At 43.7% G+C, this 24318-nt stretch overlaps 1 protein-coding gene across 1 annotated transcript; it reads left to right on the forward strand.

The window, feature by feature from the left end:
- Positions 1–3858: 3858 nt before the first annotated feature.
- On the forward strand, positions 3859–23933 carry LOC120310389 (START domain-containing protein 10-like). The gene is made up of 6 exons (XM_039348755.1): positions 3859–4284; positions 13302–13449; positions 17254–17357; positions 18801–18918; positions 21378–21430; positions 23617–23933. The coding sequence occupies exons 1-6, from the start codon at positions 4129–4131 to the stop codon at positions 23836–23838; spliced, it is 801 nt and encodes a 266-aa protein (XP_039204689.1). The 5' UTR covers positions 3859–4128; the 3' UTR covers positions 23839–23933.
- Positions 23934–24318: the final 385 nt, after the last annotated feature.

The following is a 24318-nucleotide window of genomic DNA, read 5'->3' on the forward strand; positions in this document are numbered from 1 at the left end:
AAGTCCACATGCCTTAAAATGGTCAAGGTTGAGAAACACTGCCATAGAGGCTAAGTCCTGGTCTCACTGTTGGAAGGTCCTCATTCTAAATTCTGGGTCTTTAGTCCACTCCTTTATCCTTACCTTCGAAACATAGATATCTAGATAAAAATGGGAGTGGATTGTTTTTATTTCATATACAGTAGAAGAGATGCTAATCCTCGTCATAGGTCTGCTTGCTCTACAAAGAATATTGTACGTATTTAAAAAAAAAAAGTTTAGAGGTTTGCATAGATTTCTTGAACTTCTGATTTAGCACAGAATTTATTTTCAGGTATCTCCTCTAGGACTGAATGCAAGTTGCACTAGCATGCAAACTGACATGGGAAAACAGGTTGAAGATGGCATGAACTGGATAATATTTTCTGATGATATTTGAATAACGTGTTTTGTTTGATTTGCGGCCCTGTTTGTCTCAGTGTGATTGTCCTCTCGTAGAACAGCCTTCCTGAATTACGGCTCTTGAATTCCTAATCCATATGGCTACTGGCAGTATAAGCCAGTCTTGCTTAACCTTGAGAATTCCACCCATTTTAAATTTGCTGGGCTTGAGAAACGATGGTATAGGCTGGAGATTGTTGAGATTTGTCGTTTTGAAAGAAAGGATTATGGGAATTGCAATCTGACCCGTCTAAACGGTACTCTGGAGAATGGGTCCTGTTGTGCTGGGCTTGCTTTTGAGGATAATTTATAAAGATCTTTGTGTCTGTAATTTTACGACTGGGTGCTGAGGTGATACAAGTATATAACTCATTGAGATTGGGGATGATAAGATGATGTTAACCGTTTTCTTTTGACGTAATCTGTGATGGAAGGATAGTAACGCAAGATGTGGTCTTCTGTGATTTTCCTTGCTTTTTCTGCTTAACATGGGCTGAGCTCTCCTGGAGCTAAAGTAATTTTTATCCTCTTCTGAAAGAATTTGAGCGGGGGTCTTCAAACTTGGCAACTTTAAGACTTGTGGACTTCAACTCCCAGAATTCCTCAGCCAGCCAGGGCTGGCTGAGGAATTCTGGGAGTTGAAGTCCACAAGTCTTAAAGTTGCCAAGTTTGAAGACCCCCAAAATGAGGGATTAGAAGCAGAAAGGATTATCTAAAATGAGTTCTGCCTATCAGCCCAGCCTAAGCATTTCCTTTCCCCCATCTGAGGATTTCCTTGGTCTCCCTCACTCTCACAAAATGTCCTCCTGGTTCAATTTCTGGCATGTGATTCCTTCCCAGGGGCTGAGCTGCAAACGATTTATTTTCTTCTTTGTCTAAAATGCCCTCCTGCTCCTTGGCCTCACCCACTTCTGTCAGAGTCCTGGGCAGCACAGTCGAGTTGTTCCCTTAAGTTCGCAGGAAACCACCAAACGGGAAACACTTTCCATCAACTGATGCTTATCTTTACCCAAGCAGTACTGCCATGGCCACGGTTTCTGCAAAATGCATCCTAAAATAACTCGGAAGAAGGCTCAAACTCACTCTCTTGCTTGAGAAATCAGGTTTTCCACGGAGATGAGCCGGAGGAGGTTTCAGTTGGTCAATACTGCAGTGAGTTGGTGGCTTTTTTCTTGCCCTTGGGTGTTTTTGCCGCTACTCCCCAAATCTGGAAGCCTCGTGCATAAAGGAGGACAACAGTCCGGCAGATGCTGTTGAATATTTGCATTAGACGTCTACGCATCACCCTCTTCCAGGACTCCGCTCTCTTGTCTCAAAGGTGCTTTTTCCAGAGGCCACTGAACTATGTTTTTTTTTTCCCTTGAGGAAGAAGACATTTTGCTTTTTGTCCAAGAAGCTTCATCGTTCTGATCCAGTGGCCTCTTGAAAAAGCACCTTTGAGATAACCGTGATCTGGATGACTTGAGGATCTCCATAGGATCTCCATCCTCTTGTTTTGGAATTGGGAAAACCAGACAACAGGTCTACTGACTGCCCGCGCTGCTCCTTGCACTTAGAAATTGAGTACTTGTAGGGCCAGCCTCTTAGCCCCTGGCACCGAGGCTTCGCATTGCTCAACATTCCAGCATTTTTTGCTGCCTTTGAAGGCTTCTGCTCAGCAGTCTGCCCTCTTGAAACCTTGGAAGAGGTAAGTGCGTTGGATTATCCCCAATTCTGAAAGCACCACTGACCTCTTCCGACACTTGGCTGCTGCTGCTGCTGCTATTTCAATTCGCTTCTTCGATGTGCGAAGCCTCGGGCATCTTCTCACATGCCTTTTATCTGAACCCAGGTTGCCCGTGTGTATCTCTTTTCCTCTCCATCAGAATCAGCCAGCCTTGCAAAGCTTGGCTCCCTGGATTTCGAAGGCGAACCCCCTTTGCAAAGGCCTGTTCCCCACCTGTGTAGATAAACTATATATAGATCTAGAGAAAGATATATACTCCCTGTTGTGTGGGAATTGGCAGTGTCCTGTCACGTGTCTGTCCCTTTCTCCGCGGTTAACTGGGGCTGCTGCCCTCCCTTTCTCCTCCAGCCACTGCTGTCGTGGTGTTCTTCGAAGATGCACTGGAAAACTACTCTCTGGAGATTAGGGATTTAAAAAAAAAAAAAAAGTAAAAGAAAAAATAGGAAAAAAAGCATAAATGTTTGTGGGTCAGGATGGCGGTTGGGGGGAAATAACCTTGTGAACGACACTGTTCGCTTTCCCCTGCCTTCTCTGTGATTGTGTATAATACTTGAGTGTGTGTCTCGGGGTCTGCTGTCTCCTAGCTGTTAGCCAACTAAGTGACTCTTGATATATGAATATTGACTGTCAGACTGCAACTGTGTATCACACTAAATAAATTCAGTTCACCACAGTTTTAGTGTCGCTGTGATGGATTTTTAGGGAAACTCTGCATCCGGTAATGCTCGCTTCCAACTTTGGGTGATAGGCTGTCAAGCACATATTAAAAGAGAAAAAAAGCTACCTTAGTCTGCAGTGGCAAGAATTCAGGAATCTAGCAATATTTTTTTTCCAGATCACAAAATTTATTAAAAGGCAAATGGACAATTTTCATCCCCACTTTTTAATGGAAGCTAAAGAAGAAACAAAAGAAAGCAACGAGCCTCTTCACTTGACAACCCTTGTTCTGAAAGTTATATTTCGAGTGAAGAGAGTTGCTTTACCTCTGGGATGCTTCCATGAAATAAACTCTGCCGCCAGATAATCTTGCCTGTTTTAAAAGAATTGGGTAGTCTCTGATCTTACTTGTTTTCTTGCAAGTCTACCCCTCATGCAGGGGTAGGCAACCTCGGCTCTTTTATGACTCATGGACGTCAACTCCCAGAATTCCCGAGTCAGCTATGCTGACACTCTCTCTCATAAAATTTGGATTGCTAACAAAGAATTAAGGTATTTCGAACTATATATATATATATATATATATCCTCCCTCGCTCTCTCTCATAAAATTTGGATTGCTAACAAAGAATTAAGGGAGAATGGAATAGCTATTTCGAACTAAGGGAGAATGGAATAGCTATTTCGAATATATATCCCCCCCCTTTAAGGCTCTCTTTTTTTTTACAACTTTTTAATGGTCCCGCTTTCCCACTCTCCTTTTTCCTTCAGAAAAAAATGTTTCTGGTTCAGTTTTCCAAACTTTGATGTGCTGACGGTCTCTCCTACTCCCCCCTGCCCAGCGCGAGGCGGGTGCAGACGTTGCAGCGCGCCGGGCGGGGAGGGGGCGGCGCGGGGGCTTCCATCCCGGAACGTGCCCGGCGGAGCGGTCGCGTCCCAACAGTCCCCGCCGGAGCCCTTTGCTGGCTGGCTGGCCGGCCGCCCTGGGCAAGCTCGCCGGAGGGGCGCGGGGGCGGAGGGGATCAGCGCCTCCCCAGCGGCGGAGCCCCGGCAGGAGGAGGCGGGCGCTCCCTCCCGGGCGCGGCCAATCAGCGGCTGCGGCAGAAGCGGCTCACCTGGCCGCCCCGCGCTCGCCTCTCTCGCCCGGGGAGCCTCGCAGGCGTCCTGGGCGGCCGGGAGAAGCCTCGGCGCCGCCGCCGCCGCTGATCTCGGCTCCCTGCACGGAAGGAAGGAAGGGCGCGCCTCGCCACCTGCCCGGGCGCCGCACCTGCCGCTGCTCTCCGCCCACCTGGGCTCACCTGGGCGCACCTGGGCTTCTCCGGCGGCATGGAGCCCGTCCGCCTTCCCGACGAAGCCGCCTTCCGCGCCTTCCAGGCGGAGTGCGAGGCGGAGCTGGGCTGGCTCAGCCGCTACAACCGGGATGGCGTCGCCGTCTGGGGGCAGCTGCCTCCCCAGGGGGACTTCGCGGTGCACCGCGTGAAGGTGAGCGGGGCTCCTCCCCGGGGCTCCGTGGGAAGGGGGGGGACGGACACGTGTCGGCGGGCGGGCGGGCGAGGGGCAACAAGTGCCCCCCCGCACCCCGAAAAGACCCCCCCCTCTCTGATCTGAGTCTCCCGGCTCTCTCTTTGCTCTTTGCCTTCTAACGATACTTGCGGGTCGGTTGCGTGTCAGGCATTCCCATGTTTGCCGGAGGTAGGGGTTAGCCAGGCGTGCGTCCTTGCGTTCACACGTGGGCAGCACTCCGCGGAGCCATCCAGGAGGGACTCGGGACTTTGCCTGCGTGATGCTTTTGGCCTAAACCCCCTTTCCTGCTAAGCTGAGCGCTTATGCACAAACTTGGGTTAATTGAGGAAGCCATAGTTGAGTGCAGAACGGGGGAAAGTTGCAAAGGCAGCTTTTTACCTTCCTGCATGTGTGAATCGAGGTAAATCGGGGTCTCCCCTCCTGTGCTGTATCTCTTCCGGGAGACCGAAGTTAATGAGAAGCAGGGTGTGGTAGGAATGTAACAGAAACCTGACATTAAAAGCTTATAAGTCCAATTAGCTGTAGGAGCAGAATTTTCCTGGTGCTTTGTTGTTATTTTCTTCTTCTTTTGATTCCTATTTATACTTCATCCCTGCTTATGTATATATTTCCCCTTTTAATTCTTTTTGTTTTGGATATCTCTGAACTGGTACTCAGCCCAGTTTGGGATGTCAGTGCAGTACAAAGGGATGGGGGAGATTCATAGACATTTTTAAAGCCATAATTCTTATCGAGTCCTGAATAGAATCTCAGTTCAGCAGGGCAAGCTGGGAGGTGTCTCAGGTGTGTGTGTGTGTGTGTGTGTGTGTGTGTGTGTGTGTGTGTATGGAAGGTTCATCTCTAAAGACGCACTGTGCCAAATCTCCCATGGTCCACAGCCAGCAGAATTACTGTGGATCAAGAGAATATGGCCCATCATATGTGGGGACCTCAAATTAGGGGGGAAAAATGATGCATTAGTTGGGTTGTTAACTAGTTAGCTAAGAAGTTCTGAATGCTCCAGCAGTGGAGGTTTTTAAGAAGAAATTGGACAATCATCCATCTGAAATGGTATAGTGTCTCCTGCTTGAGCAGGGGGTTGGACTAGAAGACCTCCAAGGTCCCTTCCAACTCTATTATTCTGCTAAGTTCAGTTCCCCATTTTGCAATTAGGGTGACCTGGCCTACAATAATTGTTTTTTCTCACTATGGGTAAGAAACAGGAAGCTGACTCTGGCCACTTCCTATAAAGAAAATCTCTATAAAATGTTCTATAGATGGCATCTCCCACCCATAAGATTAGCTAAAATGGGTTCAAATGCTTCTTCCAAATGTTGGAAATGTAAATTGGCAACTGGGACATACTGTCACATGTGGTGGGAGTGCCCACGAGCCCGTGACTTTTAGAATAAGGTTAAAAACTGGCTGGAAGAAATTTTAATGGTAGTGGTAGAGTTAAAACCAGAACTCTTTCTATTAGGCATAACCACGCAGAAATATGACAAATACGGTATTCTATTTGATGTTCCACATTCTCACAGCTGCTAGATTGGTATATGCTCAAAACTGGAGGAAGAAAGGAATTCCAACAGAAGAAGAGATCTTATATAAAATTTTATCGTGTGCTGAAATGGATAGGCTCACAATGGAAATGAAGGATAAGACAGAATCAGACTACTTTGAAATCTGGGACCAATTTTATTACTGGCATGAATTAAGGAGAACTGCTTGGGCTTCAGACTAATGTTAAGACAGAAATATATATATAACTGTATATTGGTAATAACATTAAAAATATGAACCCTGGGTATATCCATATTCGAGATAAAAGTGAGCACCAGGGAAGTTAAAACTATAAAAAGTTTAATTAAAAAAACTGTATATATAATTGTATTGTATAGAAGAATAAGCTTATTTAGAGATTAAGAATGATGTATTAATTATATGTATTAAGAGGAACAAATTATTAGGAATATTTATTCTGGAATGTCACATGTCCATTTTTGTTTTAACTGTATTATAAATAAAAAACTTTAAAAAAAATAATAATTGTTCTTTCTCAGAGGTACTCAACTAGTTTCATGGAGTTGTGACTATCAAAAAGGAACCAGACCCCAAGGAAGAATATAGTCCTCTTGGCTTGAGCCCTGACTGCAATAAATATAATCAATGAAATATTTTCCTTCGTACTGATCAGGTGGTAGTTTCTCCTTTAATATCTGCTAGAAGCAGACGCCTATATTTGACAAGAAACTCAAAAGTTATTCATGTTAACCTAATAGCAGGCTATGATTGGAAATACTTCTGAATTAGAAGTTGGGCAGCAATGTTGCCGAAATTACTAGGTACCAAGACATACCAAAACCTAATTTAAATTTTACTTGGGTAGACAGTCTTATTTTGTAGACTTAACAACTACCAACCAAGATGCTTGTTTTGGTTAAACTTTGAAGAGCTCCCTCATGTTTAGGACAATTTTATCTAACAGTTGTTTAAGTTGTTTGGGTGAGGTTTTTTTGGGGGGAGCGGGTGTCTTCTGAAGGCCTAACCATTTCCACAAAGGATGCTTAAGTAGGCATTCGTAGCCCACTTGATTTTTAATTATTTCAATACTTGTGTTTCGGAAATAATTTGTTAGCACTTTAAATAAGGAAAAAAAAAACAGTTTATTAAGTTTATAAAGCTGCCAAATTAGAGGTTGTGGCTTATAATTAAAAAATAAATAAGCGCAACAATACAAGACAGAATATAGACAATCCTTTGGGATATAGTTTTTCAACCATCACTTATTGCTCAGCAGGATCTAAAGATACCTTGGCTCGTGACTTTTCAAAAGATGGGGTTTTTTCAATGAAAAAAAATTATCTGGAACACAAAAGAGAAACTTCTCCAGTATGGGCTTGAGAGCGTTTGATATAATTGTATTTTTAAAATAAAATAAAATAACCAGAAGCAATAACTCCAATATAAGAAACTGCAGGAAAATAAAGCCGGGTAGGCTTCTTTTCATCGTTATTCAGCCTGTTGAACTTCTGGCTAGCAATTCCATTTTTTTTTCCCCTCGACTTAAAAAATCTTGGAACTGCAAAATTGATCCCATTTTTCTTTTAATTTCCCAGCAACCCTTGAGATGGGTTAGGTTGAAAGAATTGAGGGTTGTGAATTCTGCTGTGCTAATTTTCTTTGAGGTTTCAGAAGATTAGTAGGGACTCTAAATTATGGTTTACTGACTAAACTGTACACGCATGCACCTCCCTCCCATAAATGTATGTCAGATTTCCCAGATCTGGTAATCTCTAGATGTGTTTGGAGAATGGCCTGCAACTCTGAAGGACAGCCCATCTCAAAGACAGCAAACCAAGTAGAATTATCATGCATCCTAGAGTCCAGATTCACTTAACAACCAGGTTACTAACTTATCAACTGCACTTAACATCTGTGGCAAAAAAAATAGGTGGTAAAATGGGGCAAAACTCACTTGGCCAATGTCTCGCTTAAAAACAGAAAAGTTGGGCTCAGTGGTGGGCGTACGTCGAGGATTACCTGTACTTGTTTTCTTGAAAACTCAAGAAATTATATTTTTTTAAAAAAGTGCTGTGTTTTCCCAAACTTAAGATTGATTCCTTTCCAAGTTGTTACCGATAAAGGAGAATATTTGTAACTCGGGATTGAAGTGAGCGATCCTTGGTGCTTTCTGAGCTTGGTGGTTTTCTGGCATCATAGATGATGTTAGCTAGTTCGGGTAATGAAAGGTCTGCAAGAGAACAAGGCAAGCTCGGAGAGCAGCAAGGGGCTCTCCTGTCAACGCCGAGCTGCAAATATTCTCCTTTATTAGTACCACATATGGGCATCAAGCACTTCAGCAAGCAGCAGCAATGATGGTGTTACCTAGTTGGGTAATGAAACATCTGCAAGAAAACAAGCTCAGAGAGCAGCAGCGTGCTCTCAGAGTCATTGTTTCTTTTTTATATATCTATAAATTTTATTAGTTTTTATAGAGTTAGGGATAAAATGGGGTCAGGATTAGGATTGAGGTTTGAGTTAAGATTAGGGTTGGGGTTTTCCCAGGTAACATTTTCAATATGTAGCCAACAGCATATTGTCTGGGTACATGTATTTAACAATAATAGATGTAGTTAATTATCATAAGCAGTATTAATTAATCACTCCATAGCCGCCTTCTTACTGATATATATTCAAAATTACATATCACATTCCTTTCTCTCTGACCTGTTTTTCTAGCCATTGGTAAAAGTTATCCCATGTTCTAAAGAGTCTTCTTTCTCTTTAATCTCTAAAGTCAATCTATCCATTTCTGCTCACTCAGTTGGTAAGTTTTCATTTTTCCAATATTGGGCAAATACAATTCTTGCTGCTGTTAAAGTCATTGTTTCTTATCGGTAGTGGAGCTATACAGAGAGATCAATTTGGAAGTTAAGGCAGGGTTTTGAGTAAGGATAGGGGTGCACATTCTACCTGTTAGGAGGAATTTTATGCTTGTTAAATAAATAATTTTCACGGTGAAATGCAAACAACTACAACAGGAAAAAAATACAGTAGCAATTACACACTGAGAAGAGAATCTCCGTATATTATGGGTATCCCAAAGATGCTTTTTCAAAAGGCCACTGGACTTTTTTTTTTCCTTGAAAACTTTTTGTTTCTCATCCAAGAAACTTCTTCAGTTCTTCATTGTGGGTAGTTAAAATACACTCAATCTAACACAAAGGGGAAAATATAATGTATACCTAATACAAATATAGAATTCAGTCTGATGCTTTTCCAAAAATCCTCACACAAGGATGCAGTCCATATTTTAGAAATAGAGCTTGACATCACATTTATATCTAGTCTGGGTTTTTTTCCAAGATTGTTAAGTGAGTTTTGCCCCATTTTATGACTTTTCTCACTACCTTTAAGTGAATTACTGCTGTTTTTAAATTAGTAACATGGTTGTTAAGGGGATCTGGTTGCAAAGGGGGATCACGTGATCTGGGGCACTGCGACCATAAATGTGAGTCAGTTGTCAAGCATCCCAAAGTAAATCATGTGACCACGGGGATGGTGCAACGGTCACAGGTGTGAAACACGATTATAAGTCACCTTTTTTCACTGCCGTTGTAACTCCCAACGGTCACTAAATGAATTAAAATAAAGTACTACCTGCTTATGCTAGGATTTGAAAGCAAGACAAGACCACATCGTATGACTAGGGGTACCATAAGCAGATGTGTCTTTCTGAACTCTCATAATTGGGATGAGATGGGTTGGATTTGGGGAGGAGGGTTTCTGGATACATTCTCTGCACATGTTTTGAACTCTTGGCATCCAGATTTTTGCACGGCTGTAACAAGCAGAGCCTGTTAAGCCTCCAATTTCCTAATCTTCCCGTGTTCACTTATACTGGATTTACAGGAAAATTCAGTAAAAAAATGTCTGTGGCAGAAAAGACATCGTTCAGAAAGCAGAAAGTCATAGATTGCCTCTGCCATAAAAATTCCCCTTTTGCTGGTTTCTAATCCTAATAATTCCACAAAGAAGGGAATTATTCCACCTTTCCATTGTTGCTCTTGAATTCTTTTTAGATTATAATTAGGTGAGCCTAATGGGAAATGTCCTTGATAGGACATGATATCCCGGGTTGTTGAGTAATCCATGGAGAATATAGGATTTGTCACTTGCTCTGAAGCCAGACAAAGTCATTGTTTTACTAGCCAACCAGGAAGTTGGCCAACAGATCAATGATTTACAAAGAAGCACGGAGCTCCTAGTTTGTCTGAAAGAAGAGAAATGATAGGAGAAGCTGCTCCTTTTTCATTAGAAACAGGCCAGGTCAAAAAGGCAAAAATTAAGGGTGGGAATCCTACCATTGCGGGTAGAAAATTGAACCAACAATGAGGAAAGCTGAGTTCAATTCTTTCTCTAGATAAGATAAATAAAAGAGCCAAGCTGGTGTGGGAATAGAAATATGGCCGTGAGCAAAAAATTGCATCCATAACCTTATGCTTTTTCAAGAAAAAAGAGAAATATTAATGCATTTCAGATGTAGAAACTGACTCTTTTAAAGAACAGTTCATAATTAAAATACAATTTTAATTGTATTAGAGGTGTCCGGAGCAGGAAATCTAACTGTCACATTACACATAAAACGAGGGAATACATATGTCCCTAGGGAGCATTGTTTTCTTCCATCTGAAGCCCTCCAAATGTACAGGATTACAGCTAGCTAGCCTGTGACTTGCAGTCACAATTGAGCCCAACATTTCTGTTGTTAAGCAAGACAGTTGCTAAGTGGGTTTTGCCCCATTTCTTGCCAAAGTTGTCAAGTGAACCATTGCAGTGCTTAAGTTAGCAGTACAGTGTTAAGCAAATCTGGCTTCCCCATTGACTTTGCTTGTCAGAAGTTTGCAAAAGGGGATCGCGTGACCCTGGGACATTGCGACCGTCATAAATATGAAGCAGTTGCCAAGCGTCCGAATTTTGATCACATGATGATCACAGTCGAAAGTGTGAAAAACAGTCATAAGTCACTTTTTTCAGTGCTGTTGTAACTTCGAACGGTCACCACATGAACTCTTGTAAGTCGAGGACAACCTGTATAGCTCTCCATTATCGTCATGGGAACCCGTGCGGTCCAGTGTTGATGGTACTGGGTTGGGAAGAAGAATTCAGCTCCAAGTTGTTCCTTAAGAAGAGGAAGCTCTGCTCTGTCAGCTGAACCTACCTCACCAGGTGGAGAAAAATAGGTCTTGTACTACACTTGGATATAAAAATATTATAGTATGTTGTAATGCCTAAAAGAAGATTGCTGGTGGCTTATAGGAGGAGGTAGAAATTGGGGGTGATTTGCTCTCCAAGTTTGCCGAACCACATTGGCACACAAGACATATATAAGCTAAAGAGTATTCTTCTTCTTCTTGTGCCATATCCGTTATCGGATGTTGGCGATCATGTTGGCGATCCTGTTTTTATCAGCAGCCGCACGAAAAAGGGCTGCTGAGTTTTGTTCAAACCAGAGATTTTGAAGCCACAATGTTCTTCTTCTGCCTGGACCTCGTTTGCCTTCCATCTTTCCCTGGAGGATTAAATGGAGTATGCCGTATTTTTCTGGGTGTCGCATCACATGTCCGAAATATTCTAATTTTCGGTTTTTTAATTGTTTTGATGATTTCCCTGGGCTTTCCCAAGAGGCTGTTCCAAGAGGAACAGGACAAGGAAATCCTGTTGATGTTACTTAGTCTGGTAACGAAAAGTTCAGAAACTGAACTGAAGCAAGCTTGGAGAACAAACCCCTGTCAAAATCTGAAACCAGAGCTACAAGTATTTTCTATTTATTTCGGAGGCAGAAATTATCCAGAGTATGCCAAGTTGCAGAGAGAGACATGGGTTGCCAACATTCGTTTGTTAAAGGATAGAAGGCATTTTCACAGCTACCTAGTTTATTCAGGTGACTTACACTGGATCTCACAAGGTCACCTCATGCATCCAATCCAACCTGTTGTTTTCCTAGATTGTGTGTTAGGAATCATTACATTGGAATGTTTTCTGGGTTTATTCCTGCAGCAGTCATTAACCACACTTGCCAACCAAACTTTTATTGCTTCTAAAGTCTATTCTGAAAGCCCACAACGTGGACCTTTTATTATTCTTTCTTCCAATTAACATCTTGGGCTATTTTTTTCCCTGTTAATGGAACACTCCAGGCAGCCATCGACATTAAAATGCACAAAAACGCAAGATATCTTTCAAATATTTAAACCAAGAAATATGGGAATAATCCTTCCCCGCCTCCTTTGATTCCGAATGTGAGTCAAAGCTCTCCAAACCGAACAGAGGATAAAACTATAAGTCGCCACTGATCTTGTTAGTTTTTCTCTTTCAAGGCCAATCTTTAGATTGATCACTTTTCATGAAAAATTGAAACTCTGGTTTTGGTTTTGCTGATGGTAGATTTGTTGTTATAGAAACGGCTCGTATGTATTATTGTATAAAAGTAAACAGTTGAGGTTGTAATGTTATTGTCTATTACTGTGCTAAAAAGAGTGGAAGTCAATGCCTTTCTTTTTCCCCTTCTACCCTATACTTTCTCTTTTTTCCTTTTCTCCTCTCCAGCTCCCATTATTTTCATTTTTCCTTTGTATTTTATATTCTGATAAATGAATAAAACATTTTGATACATAGATTGATCAGTTTTGCCACATCTGAGAGCAGAAAGGTAGCAATAACACTTAGACTTATATGCCACTTCACGGTGCTTTACAGCCCTCTCTAAGTGGTTTATGGAGTCAGCCTCTTGCCCCCAACAATCTGGGTCCTCATTTTACCGACCTCAGAAGGACGGAAGGCTGAGTCAACCTTGAGCAAGTCAGGATCAAACTGCTGGCAGTTGGCAGAATTAGCCTGCAATTCTACATTTTAACTACTGCGCCACCATGCCTCTTGTTTTACCATATTGTTGTACAATATTCCTGTTTTACATTTAAGGCTCCCTAGAAAAGATCGAACTCCTGACAGTAGGCAGAGTTAGCCTGCAATACCGCATTCTAACCAATGTGCCACCACGGCTCCTGTGATTTATTTGTGTGCGGTTTACACCCCCATAATGTCTGTGAGAGCCTCTGTGTAATAACCCTGGTGATACTAGAGAAATTATAGGGGCAGAACTCGAGATATACAAGACCATTTGCAGAAACATGAGAAAAATGTCTATATTTAATTGTCATTTATTCAATAATAACTATTAATTTAAGGTTGGCAAAAGAGAGCATTATTGGAAGAAGAAAAAATCAAGCAAAGCCATTATATGAACTATAGAATTATAGAAATTAATTGTTATTGATTGTTTTTTTAAAATACTAACCCAGACAACATGCTGTTTACCAAATATTAAGGTGATTGTGTTAAAAATCAATAAAACATATTTTTAAAAAAAGACCATGGACCCAACCTAGAACAGCTGACTGACTATTCTAACATTGCCTCTCCTTTGATCACAGGGCTGTGTGAACATGCCGGATGTATCAGCTGAGACCGTATTTGATGTCCTACATGACACCGAATACCGGAAAAAGTGGGACTTAAATGTTATTGAAACCCATGAGATTGCCCGGCTCTCTGACAACGCTGATGTGGGATACTATTCTTGTGAGTAAGGAGCTAGAAGATTTTGTAATATTAGGTGCATACCGTTCTTAACAAGCAGATAGCGGGATTCGATTCTTAGTTTTTGGCATCCAGGTTAAAAACTTGATCGGGAGAGAGTTTTGCCCAAATTAGGGGAGAAATTTGTCAATCTGTAGATCTTTTTTTTTTCTTAGTACTTTTGAATCAGTCTTGACTCCTGCCAACTTTCTAGACCAGGGGTCTTCAAACGTGGCCCTTTTATGACTTGTGGACTTCAACTCCCAGAATTCCTCAGCCATTTTTCTTGGCAAGGTGTTTTGGAAGTGATTTGCCATTGCCTGTTTCCTAGGGTCGAGAGAGACTGACTGGCCCAAGATCCCCCTGCTGACTTTGTGTCTAAGCAAGACTAGAACTCGTTGTCTCCAGGTTTCTAGCCAGACGCCTTAACCACTATCCCAAACTGACCCTCTGCCTTTAGGCCTTGGGCCCCAAATTACATGGTTCTCTGAATGCTATAATTAAAGTGGAACCAGATTTAGCTAATTTAGGCTTTTGTGATGACACAGACATGACTGAGATGGCCTTAGTACATGCTTCTGGAATTTCTTCTGGAATTAGAGGCAGAAGATCTCTCAATATCGGATACCAGAAGTTGGAGAGCTTTGTTCTTGCTCAAACTCTTTTAGAAATGGATCCTTGTCTGCTTAGCCAGACCTCACTAGATCCTAAACTGGCCAATATCTGCTGATATCTCAGATTCTCGAGAGGCAGAGAAGAGCATCTGCTTTTTGTGTGGCTTATGGCTGTCCCACCAGACCAGCAAACTTATGCACAAAATATGCATATGGTACATAAGGAGATGGGCTAGGTAAGATCAAAACCAAAGTCTAGACCAGGAGTGTCCAACCTTGGCAAATTCAGGACCTGTGGACTTCAACTCCCAGAATTCCCCAGTCAGCCAGGCTTGAAGTTGAAGTCCACAAGTCTTAAAATTGCCAAAGTTGAACATACCTGTTCTAGACCTCCTCTCAGATATGGAAGCTCACTGGGTAACTATGAGCTTTGAGTTGAAAGCTGAAAGGTATCAACCTAATGTAAATAGAATATTCATGACAACAAGCGCAAGGATTACTATCTTTTCTAATGCCCTAAGGTCTGATGTTCCACAGGTAGTCCTTGACTTCGAACGGTTCATTTAATGTCTATGGCAGGGGTCTTCAACCTTGGCAACTTTAAGACTTGTGGACTTCAATTTCCAGAATTCCTCAGCCAGCTTTGCTAGTAGCTTTGGTTGTCGCCACATTGTGGGAACATATCGTTGGCTTAGCCCAGGGGTAGGCAACCTTGGCTCTTTTATGACTCATGGACTTCAACTCCCAACTCCTGAGCCAGCCATGCTGAGGGGAAAGGGAGAAGTTTCCAAGCTGAGCTACGCTGGCTCAGGAATTCTGGGAATTGAAGTCCATGAGTCATAAAAGAGCCAAGGTTGCCTACCCCTGTCCTAAGTCCTCCTGTTCTAAACGGTGAGCCTCCTAGACCAGGGGTAGGCAACCTTGGCTCTTTTATGACTCATGGACCAACTCCCAGAATTCCTGAGCCAGCAGGGCTCAGCTTGGAAACCTTTCCCTTTATCCTCAGCATGGCTGGCTGAGGAATTCTGGGAGTTGAAGTCCACGAGTCTTAAAATTGCCAAGGTTGAAGACCCCTGGTCTATGGAGATTCTCGGTCATCCAGATCACGGTTGTCCCAAAGGTGCTTTTTCAGGAACCAAACTGGACTGTCTTGTTTTTCTTTGAAGACGTTTCACCTCTCATCCAAGAAGCTTCTTCAGCTCTTGACTGAATCCTTCCATTCGCCACCATCCAGTCAGAGCTGAAGAAGCTTCTTGGATGAGAAGCGAAACGTCTTTGAAGAAAAAAAAAACAAAGTCCAGTTGCCTCCTGAAAAAAAGCATTGAACGCTTGTTTGAAGTTATGTTGGCTTTTTTAAAAAAGTAACTTGCAACTGATCCTCACACGGCTGTCACAGCATCCTCATGGGTTACGTGACCAAAATTGGCAGCCGGCCTCTTTGCTATGGTTGCATCATCCTGGGATCACGTGACCACCGTTTGCAAACTTCCCAGTTGCCTTCCAACAAGTGAAACCCATGTGGGAAAGTGGGATGCATTTATAATGATTGCATGATTTACTGAACAATTGTCGCGATTCGCAAAAGAGGTCATAAAATCAGGCACGACTCACTAAACCACCATTTGGCTTAGCCATGGAAATGCTGGTTCCAGTTGTGGTTATAAGTCAAGGATTACCTGGTTTCCCGTCTTTGTTCTGATTCCATGAATAATGGGTCCAACTACCTTTACGGGTAGTTTTATGCAGCTTGATTTATTAGAATTTTTACTCCATCTTTATTATAAATAACTCAAGGCAGCCAACACACCTGATTTACCTTCCGCCTCCCATTTTCTTCACAACGACAGCCCAACGAGGTGGGCTGGGCTGAGATAGATAAATCAGTGCATGCTGAATGGCTTTTGAATTTATTTATTTTTTAAAATCCTAATTCCTAAACATTGCAATGTGTAAAGGCAAGGGGTTGCAGAATTCTTCCAAAGCTTTTGGTCTCTCCCTAAGGAGGAGGATAAAATAGAATTCATTGTATGTAGCAGGGCCTAATGCTGGGAAAGATTGAGGGCAATAGAAGAAAGGGACGACAGAGAATGAGGTGGCTGGATGGAGTCACTGAAGCAGGAGGCGTGAGCTTCAATGGACTCCAGAAGATGGTAGAGGACAAGAAGGCCTGGAGGAACATTGTCCATGGGGCCGCGATGGGTCGGACATGACTTCGCAACTAACAACAACAAGTCTAATGAAAAGAAGGATTAGAGGAGACATGATAGCAGGGTTCCAATTCTGAGTTGAAAATATCAAATTATAGCTTCTGGAGAAGACTCCTGCGAGTCCCCTGGACTGCAAGGCAATCAAACCAGTCAGTCCTAGAGGAGATCAACCCCGACTGCTCTTTAGAAGTCCAGATCCTGAAGTTGAAACTCAAGTAACTTTGGCCACCTAATGAGAAGGAAGGACTCCCTGGAGAAGAGCCTAATGCTGGGAAAGATGGAGGGCAATAGAAGAAGGAGACGACAGAGAAGGAGGGGGCTGGATGGAGTCACTGAAGCAGTAGGCGTGAGCTTAAATGGACTCCAGAAGATGGTAGAAGACAGGAAGGCCTGGAGGAACGTTGTCCATGGGGTCGCGATGGGTCGGACACGACTTCGCAATTAACACCAAAGCAGTGATCACCTGATGGTATCCAGGCCTGTCAGAGCAGCTTGCCAATTCGCTAGGTAAGCTGGCATGCAAATTGGGACATTCCTGACATAGCAATGCCAGCACATGCCAGCGAGGCCTCGGGTTGGCAAGGCTCACCTGGATGATATAAAAGATTAACCTTGCAGAATTATAGCCCTGGGTACCGCAGACCCAGAAGGTTATTAACAGGTGAGAGAGAGGGTTTAGAAGCAGGCAGCAAAGGTGATGCAAGGGCCTGAGGGCCTGCTTGAGGACAGGCGGAAGGAATTGGAGGAGTTCAGCCTGAGGAAAACGAGAACTTGAGGGAAGCGTGAAAATTGTGCTCAGATACATAAAGAAAAGGCCAAACACTCTTCATTGAGTTTTGCAGAGCGGTACGATTGAATGGACCTTGTGCTCCTTTCCAGCTCTGCGTTTCTGTAATTTAAATTAGGTTTACCCCCCCCCTTTTTTTTTCTATTGGTTTAAATCCCTGCCTATCAAACTGATGCACCTTCTCTATCTTCCTGACTAGGGAAGTGCCCGAAACCTTTAAAGAACAGAGATGTTGTCACCTTGAGGTCTTGGAGAATCTTGGATAAGTCATATGTAATCCTCAATTTCTCTGTCAAGCACCAGGTAAGTGAACCAAAACAAACTGGTACCTTTCTGAGTGGCTTACAGGTAGTCCTCAACTTAAGACCACAATGGAGCCCGAAATTTCTGTTGCTAAGTGGGTTTTGCCCCATTTTACGATTTTTCTTGCCACAGTTGTTAAGCGAACCACTGCAGTTGCCTGGTTCTTAAGCGAATCGGGCTTCCCCATGGACTTGGCTCGTCAGAAGGTCGCCAAAGGGGATCACGTGACCCCGGGGCACTGCGACCGTCATAAATGTGAACCAGTTGCCAAGCGTCCGAATTTTGATCACATGACTCTGGGGAGGCTACGACAGTCATAAGGGTGAAAAACGGTCATGTCCCTTTTTTCAGCGCCGTTGTAACTTCGAACGGCCACTAAATGAACTGTTGCAAATTGAGGACTACCTGTACACAGCATGATTTGCACAATGTGGTACCCACTAGACTAAAATGGGCCTAGTAGCTTTGGTTGTCGCCACATTGTGGGAACATACCCTTGGCTTAGTCCAGGGGTAGGGCACCTTGGCTCTTTTATGACTCGTGGACTTCAACTCCCAGAATTCCTGAGCCAGCCTGGCTCAGCTTGGAAGCCTCTCCCTTTCCCCTCAGCATGGCTGGCTCAGGAATTCTGGGAGTTGAAGTCCACCAGTCATGAGGGGGCCATAGTTCCCTCATGCTGGCTCAGGAATTCTGGGAGTTGAAGTCCACAAGTCATAAAAGAGCCAAGGTTGCCTACCCCTATCCTAGGACAAAGATTAAGAGCAGGGGTCTTCAAACTTGGCCCCTTTATGACTCGTGGACTTCAACTCCCAGAATTCCTGAGCCAGCCATGCTGAGGGGAAAGGGAGAGGTTTCCAAGCTGAGCCAGGCTGGCTCGGGAATTCTGGGAGTTGAAGTCCACGAGTCATAAAAGAGCCAACATTGCCTACCCCTGGTTTAGCCTAAATCATCCTATTGTTTAGGCATGGCATGCTGTGTGACACAGGTTCTTAACCTGGATTTGGTGGGTTGTGAGAAACCAGCACAGTGTGAGTTTAGCACTGGAAGTTGAGCTGCCCTCTGCTACCATGTTTTCCCCAAAATAAGACCGGCTCTTATATTAGTTTTTGCCTCCAAAAGATGCATTAGGGCTTATTTTCCGGTTAGGTCTTATTTTCAGGGAAATAGGGTACTAAGTGCGTTTGTCTGGCTGACTATCTTAACTGGGGCTTATTTTGGGGGTGGGGCTTATCTTACGAGCGTCCTGAAAAAGAGCCGGTTGGCTCTTATTTTCAGAGAAGCACAGTAGTAGGTGTGCTTTTCTTCCACAACAGACTCTATAATGGTCAATGTTGGCTTTGCAGGCCAACACCTACAACATCAGTTCAGTTAATGGAGGGACTTGTTCAAAGGCTCAGACCCAAAACTCAACCCCAACTCATTGTTCGCCTTTCTTTTGTGTAGAAATACCCTCCCCGCAAGGATCTCATAAGAGCTGTGTCTCTCTTAGCTGGATACCTGGTGCAACCAACTGGACCCAGCAGTTGCTGCTTGACTTATTTGGCCCAGGTAGACCCAAAAGGTAAGGACCCTTTTTAGAGACAGATGTTGCATTTATTTGGATCTGAAACAGGAAAGGTGCTTTGGAGCCAGCGCTGCGCTCCTCACAGTTCAGGACAGATGGGCACCACAGATTTAAATTGAAATAATCGGCTGTTAACAGGAGGTAGCCTTGAATGAGGGCCACTTCAAACAGAGCCGTGCCAAGGTAAACTGAATCATACGTGCATGATCATCTAATTGGCTTCAAAACCAGATCTTGAGCTGCTTATATTGTCCTGAAGATTGCTTGGTCAACCCTTCCAAATTCTGGAGCAGGACCCCTGGTGGCACAGTGGGTAAACTGCAATGTTGCAGGCAAACCTTGTTCACAGCCAGGAGTTCGATCCTGACCAGCTCAAGGTTGACTCAGCCTTCCATCCTTCCGAGGTTGGTAAAACAAGGGCCCAGATTATTGGGGGGCAATATGCAAATAACACATTGTAAACTGCCCAGAGACTGCTGTTAAGCACTATTGGGCTGTATGTAAGATTAAATCCTATTGCTATTACTGTCTTGAGTCAGAGCCCCTTCCATCCACCCACCCACTCCCATCCCACCGCCCAATCATTCAGTGTGGGAAGCTTATCAGTTAACTGCTACAAATACAACAGCTACAGCTACCTCCATGTGGCAGGAGGTGTCGAACAAGTGTGGGAAGCGTGTTAGATTTCAAGAAATTAGCATAAGGAGAGACCTAATCTACAAATGAACACCTGGATGTCAAGTAAAGTTTGCGTACCTTAGTTCTGGCCCCAATCCTTGAGATTTGAAGGCACAATGTTTGTTGCAGTTGTTCTTATTATTTATTTATGTATTTATTTATTTATTTTATTCAAGGTATAAGCCATCCATTTTACCATCAAAGCACTTTTTTTTTTTAATTTCCTATGGCGGGGGCTCTCGTTGTATTGAATGGATTATTTTGTAATTCTGGGTTGTATTGAATGGATTATTTTTTTCACTGCTCTGAATGTAAATCCATGATCCCCTACCAAATTGGGTGGGGCCCAGAACAATTCTCTTACCCCCATCCCAGGCAAGGCCGGGTTAATAATAATAATAAAGTTGGAAGGGACCTTGGAGGTCATCAAGTCCAACCCCCCTGCTCAGGCAGGAAGCCTTATACCATTTCAGACAAATGGCTGACCAGTCTCTTCTTAAAAACTTCCAGTGTTGGAGCATTCACCACTTCTGGAGGGAGGTTGTTCCACTGGTTAATTGTTCTAACTGTCAGGAAGTTTCTCCTTAGTTCTAGGTTGCTTCTCTCCTTGATTAGTTTCCACCCGTTGCTTCTTGTCCTGCCTTCAGAGGCTTTGGAGAATAGCTTGACTCCCTCTTCTTTGTGGCAGCCCCTGAGATATTGGAACCCTGCTGTCCTGTCCCCCCTTGTCCAGGGTCTCTGCAAATGTGTTTCTTCCTCCTGAGCATGTTCTGCAGAGGACATTCTGTCTCATCTAGTCAGAGCTGAAGAAGCTTCTTGGATGAGAAGCGAAACATCTTCAGAAGAAACACAAGACAGTCCAGTTGCCTCCTGGAAAAAAAAATCACTTTTGGGTTCTGTCAACAATTGTTTATTTCATTGTAGTTGTCCTCCCAAGTCTTTATGAATCCTCTTTTGGTGCAGGAATTATTTAGAGGGACCAGCAAGCAAAGAGGCTTTGAGTGCTGGACAGCCCCTCCACCCAAAACACTTTGTATGTGTCAGGGTTTGAAGTCCAGCAACAGTTCCTAGCTTATTTCAGGGTTCCTCTCCTCAAAAGCTCTTTCCTAGAAATGCGTGCTCTTTTCATGCTTTCTCCTTTCACTTTCCTTATCTGCTCTGGCTTCTGTTCACCACCCAATTCTTCCTAGTGCAGTGGTGGCGAACCTATGGCACAGGTGCCAGAGGCGGCACGCAGAGCCTTCTCTGTGGGCATGCACGCCATCGCCCCAGTCCTAGGCCTTCAGCTGGGTTTTATAAAACCTTTTTGCTTTAGGCCTCCGCTGCCTAAAAAAAGCTTCAATCAATTTCAACTTCTCGCAGGGAAAAAAAAAGATCTTGCAAAGTTGGAATTGATTGATTGAACTTTTTAGTCCCACCCAGTCTGCCGTTACCACTGCAGCCACGCCCATCCAATGGGCCACACCCATCCAATGGGCCACACCCACCTGGCACCCAACGATACATAAGTGGGTTTTGGGTTGCAGTTTGGGCACTCGGTCTCTAAAAGATTCGCCATCACTGTCCTAGTGTCTTTTGTCATGCTTTCTTCCTGTCTGGTTTTGCCCTCTTCTGCAAATTTTCTTCTTAGAGGAATTTAATTTGAGGGGAGAGCTGAGCGGTCATTGTACCAAAGGGGTGGACATGTTCAAGGTGGGGGGGGAAAGGACTGGTTGGGATGAGGATGAAATTAAACTTGATTGAATCCGAATGTATTTTCCATCTCTTCTCCGACCTAGGATCCCTGCCCAAGTGGGTTGTGAACAAAGCTTCTCAGTACCTGGCACCAAAGGTGAGTGAGGCCTCACCTGTTGGGCTGAGCCGTTTCTCAGCATGAGTCATGGTGGCTTTCCCAGAACTGTATTAATAATAATAATAATGATAAAGTTGAAAGGGACCTTGGAGGTCATCGAATCCAACCCCCTGCTCAGGCAGGAAACCCTATACCATTTTGGACAAATGGCTGTCCAGTCTCTTCTTGAAAACTTCCAGTGTTGGAGCATTCACCGCTTCTGGAGGCAAGGAGTTCCACTGGTTAATTATTTTCACTATCAGGAAGTTTCTCCTTAGTTCTAGATTGCTTCTCTCTTTGGTTAGTTTCCACCCGTTGCTCCTTGTCCTGCCTTCAGGCGCTTTGGAGAATAGTTTGATTAATATTGATTTAAATGAGGCCAGGTAACGGAAAGATACAGGTTGCATTTATCTCGGGGTGGGGGGGGGCAAGGTTAGGGTTGAAAGATTGGTTGGCAACTAGAGCAAAGGTAAGAAATGGAGGCAGATTTGTAAAGGATCAACAACGGAAGTATTCCCACTGCTGTGACTAGCTTGGGGGGGGGGGACTCACACAAGCCTTTCCAAACAACTTTTCTTTTTATATGTAAGTTTCATTAGAAGTTTTACAAAAGACATAAAAAGCAAAGAAGGCACGGAGGGCACTTCTTTTTTTTCCTGGCTTGTCCAAACTGCCTAAAACTATGGGGTTGGAGACATATCACTCAACTGGCATTTGAGCCTTTCTATTCCCCAAACAGATCCTGTTAGCAGCTGACAAAGGAATAGCAGAATAACAGAGCTGGAAGGGACCTTGGAGGTCATCTAGTCCAACCCCCAACTCAAGCAGGAGACCCTACACCATTTCAGATAAATGGTTGTCCAATCTCGTCTTAAAAACCTCCAGTGATGGGGCCCCCACATTGACATCTGCTTTTATTTTATCCGATCTTTCCCTTCTCGGTACACTTAACTACCAACTGAAATTCCGAAAGATTCCTGGTTGGATATCATTTATATTCACAGCTTCTTAATATGTTAATATAAAATACTCTCCTTTAAGAATGCTTGTTTTGAGCCTGACCTTTTGCTTATATCTCATTTTAACACCTCCTTGCACGTAGGCAGGCACATTTTGTCATTTAGGTGTGGGATGAAGGACTTCATTTAAATTTAGATTCTTATGAAAATGGAACAACAACAGCCGCAGAGACAAAGAGAACAACAACAGAATTGAGAAAAAAAATTGAAATAATTTCTCCCTGTTTCCAAATTTTTAAAAAAACACGATAAAAGGTGATGGGAAATCTGGGAGAAGGAAGAGGAGGAGGAGGAGGAGAGGGTGGTAACAAAAATAACAGAGTTGGAAGGGACCGTGGAGGTCCTAGTCCAGTCTGAGTTTCAGTGCCTAAGAAGTTCTCCTGTTCTAAACGGTGAGCCTCCTAGACTAGGGGTACACAACCTTGGCTCTTTTATGACTCATGGACTTCAATTCCCAGAATTCCTGAACCGGCATGGCTCAGCTTGGAAACCTCTCCCTTTCCCCTCAGCATAGCTGGCTCAGGAATTCTGGGAGTTGAAGTCCACGAGTCATAAAAGGGCCAAGTTTGAAGACCTCTGCTCTTAATCTTCGTCCTAGGATAAGGGTAGGCAACCTTGGCTCTTTTATGACTCGTAGACTTCAATTCCCAGAATTCCTGAGCCAGCTATGCTGAGGGGAAAGGGAGAGGTTTCCAAGCTGAGCCATGCTAGGCTGAGGAATTCTGGGAGTTGAAGTCCACGAGTCATAAAAGAGCCAAGGTTGCCTACCCCTGTCCTAAGTCCTCCTGTTCTAAACGGTGAGCCTCCTAGACCAGGGGTAGGCAACCTTGGCTCTTTTATGACTCATGGACTTCAACTTCCAGAATTACTCAGCCAGCATGGCTCAGCTTGGAAACCTCTCTCTTTCCCCTCAGTATGGCTGGCTCAGGAATTCTGGGAGTTGAAGTCCACGAGTCATAAAAGAGCCAAGGTTGCCTACCCCTGGCCTAAGCCTTAACTTTGAAATAGCAGGTGGAGCGTAGTGGAATTGTGGTTTTGTCTACATTACCTGCCAAGAACACTGTGTGAGAGAGAGAATGGACTTGCAAGCTTTGTGCTCGTAGTTCCCGTCTTCTCTTTATTATCCTGACCCAGGTCCTTTTCTCTTCTTCCTTTCCCACGCTTCAGCTTATGAAGAAGATGTACAAAGCTTGTCTGAAGTATCCCTCCTGGAAGCAGCAACACAACGCAGGCAAAAAACCTTGGCTGCATCCGGAGCAAAGCCTCCTTCCCACCATGCCCCTGTCTGAACTCTCCCTCCAACACGCCTCCTCGCTGGAGAACATTGATGAGAGCAGCTTAATGGAAGCCAAGGAGGAGAAGGGCGACACCAGCGGTTCAGAGAATTGATGCCAATTTGACTTTTGCTCCTTTTTGAGACTAGCCCTGGCCAGCCAGCTGGCTTACCCAGTTGGTTTTACAATAAAGGATAAAAAAAAAATGCATTTTTTTTTTTAAATTGCATGGCATTTATTTTTCCTAGCTCAGACCAGCAGTGTGGCTTAGAGCAGGGGTCCTCAACCTTGGCAACTTTTAAGAGTGTCAAATCAAATAGATCAAATAGGTTTAATGATCCATTTCTTTCTCCTTCCTGTTGTGTTGACAATGATAACCCTTGGAGTAACTTTTAGAGAAGAACTTCTGATCTGCACAGCCAGGGTCTCCAAATTTGGCAACCTTAAGACTTTATGACTTGTGGGCTTCAGTTCCCAGAATTCCTCAGCCAATTCTGGGAGTTGAAGTCCACAAGTCTTAAAAGTTGCTACGTTTGGAGATCCCTGATCTACAGGCAGCCCTTAGATTCCAAGGAGTATGGCACTGAGCCATGTT

This window comes from Crotalus tigris, unplaced genomic scaffold, assembly GCF_016545835.1.
Source record: "Crotalus tigris isolate CLP2741 ecotype Arizona unplaced genomic scaffold, ASM1654583v1 scf7180000018172.2679963, whole genome shotgun sequence".
NCBI classification, from domain to species: Eukaryota; Metazoa; Chordata; class Lepidosauria; order Squamata; family Viperidae; genus Crotalus; species Crotalus tigris.

Coding starts and splice junctions, on each gene's coding strand:
- LOC120310389 (XM_039348755.1), top strand. CDS start 4,129: ATGGAGCCCGTCCGCCTTCCCGACGAAGCCGCCTTCCGCGCCTTCCAG. Junction 13,450..17,253: donor TGATGTGGGATACTATTCTT/GTGAGTAAGGAG, acceptor CTTCCTGACTAG/GGAAGTGCCCGAAACCTTTA. Junction 18,919..21,377: donor GGCCCAGGTAGACCCAAAAG/GTAAGGACCCTT, acceptor TCTCCGACCTAG/GATCCCTGCCCAAGTGGGTT.